Source organism: Eupeodes corollae, chromosome 2, assembly GCF_945859685.1.
Source record: "Eupeodes corollae chromosome 2, idEupCoro1.1, whole genome shotgun sequence".
Classification (NCBI taxonomy): Eukaryota; Metazoa; Arthropoda; class Insecta; order Diptera; family Syrphidae; genus Eupeodes; species Eupeodes corollae.
The window spans coordinates 70,084,925-70,090,882 of record NC_079148.1 but is presented as its reverse complement, the minus strand read 5'-3'; the positions used below and the strand labels follow the sequence as shown (position 1 = coordinate 70,090,882).

Genomic DNA, 5,958 nt, shown 5'->3' with positions numbered 1-5,958 from the left:
CCGTTATTTTGTATTCCTTTAAATGTTGTTAGAATATTTTTAATTCTGGAATGCCACACCCTTCAGGAGGTATATTTATGTGTGTGTTCGCGTTAAGAGTGGACTGTAATTTTAATTTAATTTCCAAAAAGAAAACTCCGCTGAAATAAAAATTAAATAATATAAATTTCCGAGCGAAATTAAACACGTCTTTTTTCCTTGAAAAAGGGATTACAACTGAACTTTATTTGACGAATATGTAGACAAAGACAAGACACAAAGTTACATAGATAGGATTTCGATAGATAGGAATAGTTTCGTTGAGCCTAAGGCTGTAAACACAATTTGTAGCTCAAACATCCTCCCGCCGTTGAAGGACGCCTTCAACCAAGTAGTAAAGGACATAGCTTGCAGACTGGACGCTTGAATTCACCCTTAGCAGTAACGACGGAAGCGACTCGTACAAGTCCATCTCGGCCAGGATAAGTTTTAACGATTCGGCCCATAAGCCATCGACATGGGGGTTGATTTTCATCGATGAGAATAACCACATCATTAGGCTGAATATTTTTCGATTTCTCCAACCATTTTGGGCCCTTTCGAAGTTGAATAAGGTAGTCTTTAGACCATTTTTCCCAAAAGCTTAGGACTAGACGTTGAAGATACTGCCATCGATCTCGCAGCGAGTCCTCTGCTGTTAAGATACTCGGATCTGGTACAGTTGTTAGTGGTCGTGCAATTAGGAAGTGCGCTGGGGTTAATGGATCCATATCCCCTTCGAAGCGAGCGCACAATGGACGTGAATTAGCACAGGCTTCAACTTGGCACAAAACGGTGGAGAACTCTTCGTATGTTAGAGATGATTGACCTAGGACTCTTCGTAGATGAAACTTAGTGGTCTTGAACCCGGCCTCCCATAGCCCGCCGAAATGCGGAGCATGGGGAGGTGAGAAATGCCAGGTGATTCCGTTGGTGGTAAGTTCGTTGGTGACATCTTCTTGAAATTTTGTTGAATCGAGTAGGTTGGCCCAATCTCGTAGCTGTTGATTGGCGCCGACGAAATTAGTGCCATTATCACTAAAAATAGAATGGCATCTTCCACGCCTAGAAACGAAACGCCGCAAGGCTGCGATGAAGGCAGATGACGAAAGGTCCGACACTAACTCTAGATGCAAAGCTTTCGTAGCCATGCAAACAAAAAGCGAAATATAAACCCTGTGCAACTTAGCACCTCGACCCTTCCACGAGCGGACAAAAAATGGACCAGCGTAGTCCACGCCCGTGTTGCCAAAGGTAACTCCTGGTTCCAATCTCTGTCTCGGTAGGCTGGCCATTTGTTGTTGAAATGGAATCGCTCGCTGTCTAATGCACGTTGTGCAGCGATAGATGACTCGTTTGATAACGTGATGAATACCGATGACACAGTAGTGGAGCGAGAGCAGGTACGTCATTTGTCGCATTCCAGCATGCAGGTTGCTTAGATGGCATTCATTGACGATAAGATTTGTTAGCGGGTGATTCTTATGAAGAATAACTGGATGCTTCTGCTCAAATGGTATGCGGGCATTTTCGAGCCTGCCACCAACACGAAGAACACCCTGCTCATCGATGAAGGGACGAAGAAAATAATGTTTGTTTTTCTTAGAAACAACTTGGCCATTTTCCAAGAGAGCGAAATCATTTTTAAAGATGTGTTTCTGAGTGAGTTTAAATGACGCTATCTTTGCCAGATGTAAATCGTATGGTGACAAAAAATTATTTCTAATACGGTCTCGAGGTCTGACACGATTTCGAAATAGTCGGATACAACGAGCGATGACTCGAAGAAGACGATTGAGATTCGAAAACATTTCGAAAACGCGATGATCCCAATCATCTGTCTCCGCTGCTGAAACGAGACATGTAACTTCATCGTCAACAAAACTGTCTTTGAGACTCGGTATTTCGGAAAACACTATTTCATTATCGTGAAGAAACTCAGGGCCTTTCCACCACAACTCTAAATCTAGCAAACATTTCGGCATTATGCCGCGAGTAGCGCAATCCACTGGGTTCTGGGCCGTGCGCACATGATGCCATATTGAAACTGGGAACTGGGCAACAATTTTCGAAATCCTATTGTCCACGAAGACGTTTCTCGCATGCGGATAACCCTTAATCCAATGAAGTACGGTAGTAGAGTCTGTGTACGCGAAACATTTGACATCGTGAATAGCGAAAGCTTCTTTAACCTTACTAAGGAGCTGGTTTAGCAGTAAAGAGCCACACAATTAGAAACGTGGAATAGAAAGAGAAGGTTTGACTGGAGCAATTCTGGTCTTAGAACAGATAAGCGCAGTCTCCACTGCACTGACTAAAGTGAAGCCATCTTGAAATGTTGACGTTTTGAATAGAATAGAGATCTTGATTGAAATCACTCCATTCTCGCATGAAGTCAGTGGGAATAAACTCGTCCCAACCGACACGTTTGATCCATAAACGTTTTATAAAGATCTTCATTTTGACGATAATCGGTGATAGCCACCCTAACGGATCGAAGATTCGAGCTATAACCGATAGCACTTCTCTTTTGGTGGCGGTCGGCCCGATGGGCGGAATCGTGGGTGCGAATTTGAAACAATCGTGCTTCGTATCCCAAAGCAAGCCTAATGTTTTGACTCCCGTTTCACCGATGATTAAATTGGTATCCGATTCCCGATGTTCGGGGGAAATGGTGTTTAAGAAATCTATCGAATTGGAAGACCACTTACGAAGGTCCATTCCAGACCTGTTGAAGAAATGAAATGAGTTACGCGAAAAAGGTTTTTAAAAAATCAAAAGTTCTTTATTCGACCAAGTCTCGCTATAGACTGACTGCTTCCTTATTATTTAATACAATCAAAGTTCCTTATTCTAATTAAACTGCATTCTCAGCAGATTTAATTTACAAATTATTATATTAAAACTATTTCGTTTATATTTTTATGTGGGTTCGGGTTACAATAAAAGGTAAATGAATTGCAAGGCATAAAAAATGCGCGTGCATTGGGAGCTAGCTTTCCGTGGGAAAAATAGTGATATTTGATATTAACAAATTTTAATGGAATTTAGCTCTATGGGAAGTGGATTGAGTTTAAAGGAGAAAATATAGAATGGGTATGGGATGAACGAATAGGATATGTAACCTTGAGGACATTTACAACTTCGGTTTTTAATTGTATCGCTTCATCTACGTTTTCGAAGGTAGACATGTAATCGTCGACGTAAAAATCTTCAATGATGCTTTTCGAAGCCGTGGGAAGAAGATGCATACTGTCTAAACCGATTTGTTTGAGAACACGAGTTGCTAAAAAGGATGCCGAAGCCGTTCCATATGTAACCGTAAGAAGCATGTAATCGCGTGGTTCTTCGGTTACTTCCTCCCTCCAAACAATTCTTTGGAAATGAACATCGTTTGCATCGACAAGTACCTGACGGTACATTTTGGCGATATCGGCCTTAATCGCGATTTTATTTTTACGAAAGCGAATAAGGCACGTGAAAAGATCGTTTTGAATCGTGGGGCCAACATGTAAATAATCGTTTAATGAATGGCCATTTGATGACTTATACGAAGCATTGAAAACCACGCGCAGCTTTGTCGTTGCGCTGTCGGGTTTCAGGACCGCGTGGTGAGGTAAGTAAAATGATGGGCAGCTTAGGTCGTTGATTGGGACGATTTTCATATGACCCAGGCGCTCATATTCACGCATAAAATCAATGTATTGTTGTTTTGATATGGGATTCTTTGAAAATCGTCTCTCCATAGAATGCAACATGTTGAGAGCAGCTCCGCGAGAGTCGCCGAACATAACGGGCGTTTTATTAAACGGTAAGCTGACTACGTATCTACCATCTTGATTAACTTTATGTGTCGCAATAATATGTTTTTCAATATCTGCACTTACCTCACTGTCGTTGGAACGAATTCCGTCGACAAGATCTCCAGGCTCAAAGACATTTTTTAAGAGCAAGTCTAAGTCAAAAGTTGAATGGTTGACGCTAATAGTAGCTTCTCGTTTTAACGAAACACTTCCCGCTATCACCCAGCCGAAGATAGTGTTCTGGGCGATGGGTGAACCCGATGGATGTACGATTTTACCGTCCGCGAGAATGTCAAAGAATAAGTCCGATCCCAACAACAAGTCGACCTTGCTTGGGCGATAACAATAGGGGTCTGCCAATGATAGATTTTTGAAATGAGACAGACAAGCACTTGGTATTTCAAAACTTGGAAAACAGTTTATTAACGAGGCAAGAATGAACGCATTGGCCGAAATACACGAATTTGAGTCAAAAGTCGAAGACATAATAAGGCTTACTTGTACCCGTGTACCTTGAGTACTTTCATTTTGTCCGAGACCGATTACCGGAAACTTAGCATGAGATCGCTTTAAACCGAGACGTTGAACACAAGATTCCGATATTAAGGTAGCTTGGGACCCAGAATCAAGGAGGGCTCTACACGATTGAGGTTCACCATTTATGTCTTTAATCAAAATTATTGCCGCAGGAAGCATAGTTAAACACTCATGACGCGATGGGGGTGCGCGAACCGACACAGCTGACACGATGCCATTCGATGAACCGGGCTGATTTGCAGCAGGGACTGGTTGAACGAAAGGGGGGGCAATTCGGTCTACGTGAAGCAGAGTGTTGTGCTTCAAATTACACGTTTTGTAGTTCGAAAATTTGCATTCCGCTAACGAATGCTTAACCCGTAGACAATTGCAGCAAATTCCGTTTGCTTTCACAAATTCACACCGAGCAGGCACCGTAAGTTCTCGGAATTTCACGCACTGATAAAGCATATGTTTTTGTTGGCACTTAGGACACGATGGAATAGTGATATTGAAAACACGTTTACCCGAATCTTTATTTTTAATCGGAGCTATAATATTACGACCGGAACTGGATTGCACTTTTGAGAGATTTAAACTTTCGAGTTCGTTTATTCGCTCTTTCAAAAAGTTTGAGAAATCCGCAAACGATTCAGATTTACCATGCTTCGCGGCCCGAATCCATAATAATTTATTTTCTGAATCGAGTTTTCGTGTTAAAGTGTAAACGAGTAATGTATCCCACGAATCGACCGGCAGTTTCAAGGTACACAGCGCATTTATGTTCTCAATGGTAGTACTGAATAATCGTTTTAATTCGCACAAGGAACCACTTTTGATCACCGGTTGGTCGAATATATTGTCCAAGTGAGCCACCATAATAAAATTTGGTTTTTCATAATGCTCACCCAACAATTTCCACGCGATAGAAAAGTTTTCATTGCTACGGGGAAGATGGCTTACGAGTGACAACGCGTCTCCTTTTAATCGCGAAAGGAGGTATTCCATTTTTTCGATGCCGGTTACAGATTTTTTAGAAATCACTAACGCTGTAAATAAATCCCGAAAACGAATCCACTCATCGAATTTTCCCGAAAATTCGTTTAAAATCACTTTTGGTAGGCCAGATGATTGCTCCGAATGAGTTATGCTTATTGGCCTTCGCGACGTTTCTGCTAAATTTTTTACAACGTCATTTAGCGCGGTTTGATTTTCGATTAGTGTTTAATGGCTGAACTGAATTCGGTTTCAGAATCATCGGAACGCGACGCATTAGAAATTTCGTTTATAATATCAGATAATTTAGCATGAGTGGAATAAAAAACCGATTCGAAATTTGAACGATATTGGGTCTCATCTGCAAGTAAAGTAGCGTCTTCAATCGATTCTTCTATTTGACTTTGCAAGCACTCGAATTCTTGCATATACTGCTCTAGTTTTGTTTGGCGCAATTTACACTCAGCTAAAGGGGCTGTTGTTTCCCGTTGTTTCCGCGAATGTAACAATTCGCGTAACTTGGCCTTTAATAATTGCCCGTTTTTTCTTGAGCAAATCCATGCAAGAAAAATAAATGTTTTTTTTTTTAAATAATAATTTTTTTTTACACACGAACACGCCGATC

The 5,958-nt window shown here is 41.3% G+C and overlaps 2 protein-coding genes across 2 annotated transcripts; both read right to left on the bottom strand.

The window, feature by feature from the left end:
- Nucleotides 1-362: 362 nt before the first annotated feature.
- On the bottom strand, nt 363-2,003 carry LOC129944998 (uncharacterized). Its single transcript, XM_056054655.1, has one exon. It carries the CDS (start codon nt 2,001-2,003, stop codon nt 363-365), a length of 1,641 nt encoding a protein of 546 aa, XP_055910630.1.
- Nucleotides 2,004-3,071: 1,068 nt separating this feature from the next.
- Nucleotides 3,072-5,216, bottom strand: LOC129944997 (uncharacterized). Its single transcript, XM_056054654.1, has one exon. It carries the CDS (start codon nt 5,214-5,216, stop codon nt 3,072-3,074), a length of 2,145 nt encoding a protein of 714 aa, XP_055910629.1.
- Between the last annotated feature and the right edge of the window lie 742 nt (nt 5,217-5,958).

Bases quoted from the DNA above. Each gene is read 5' to 3' on its own strand.
- LOC129944998 (XM_056054655.1), bottom strand. From the start codon at position 2,003: ATGCCGAAATGTTTGCTAGATTTAGAGTTGTGGTGGAAAGGCCCTGAG.
- LOC129944997 (XM_056054654.1), bottom strand. From the start codon at position 5,216: ATGGTGGCTCACTTGGACAATATATTCGACCAACCGGTGATCAAAAGT.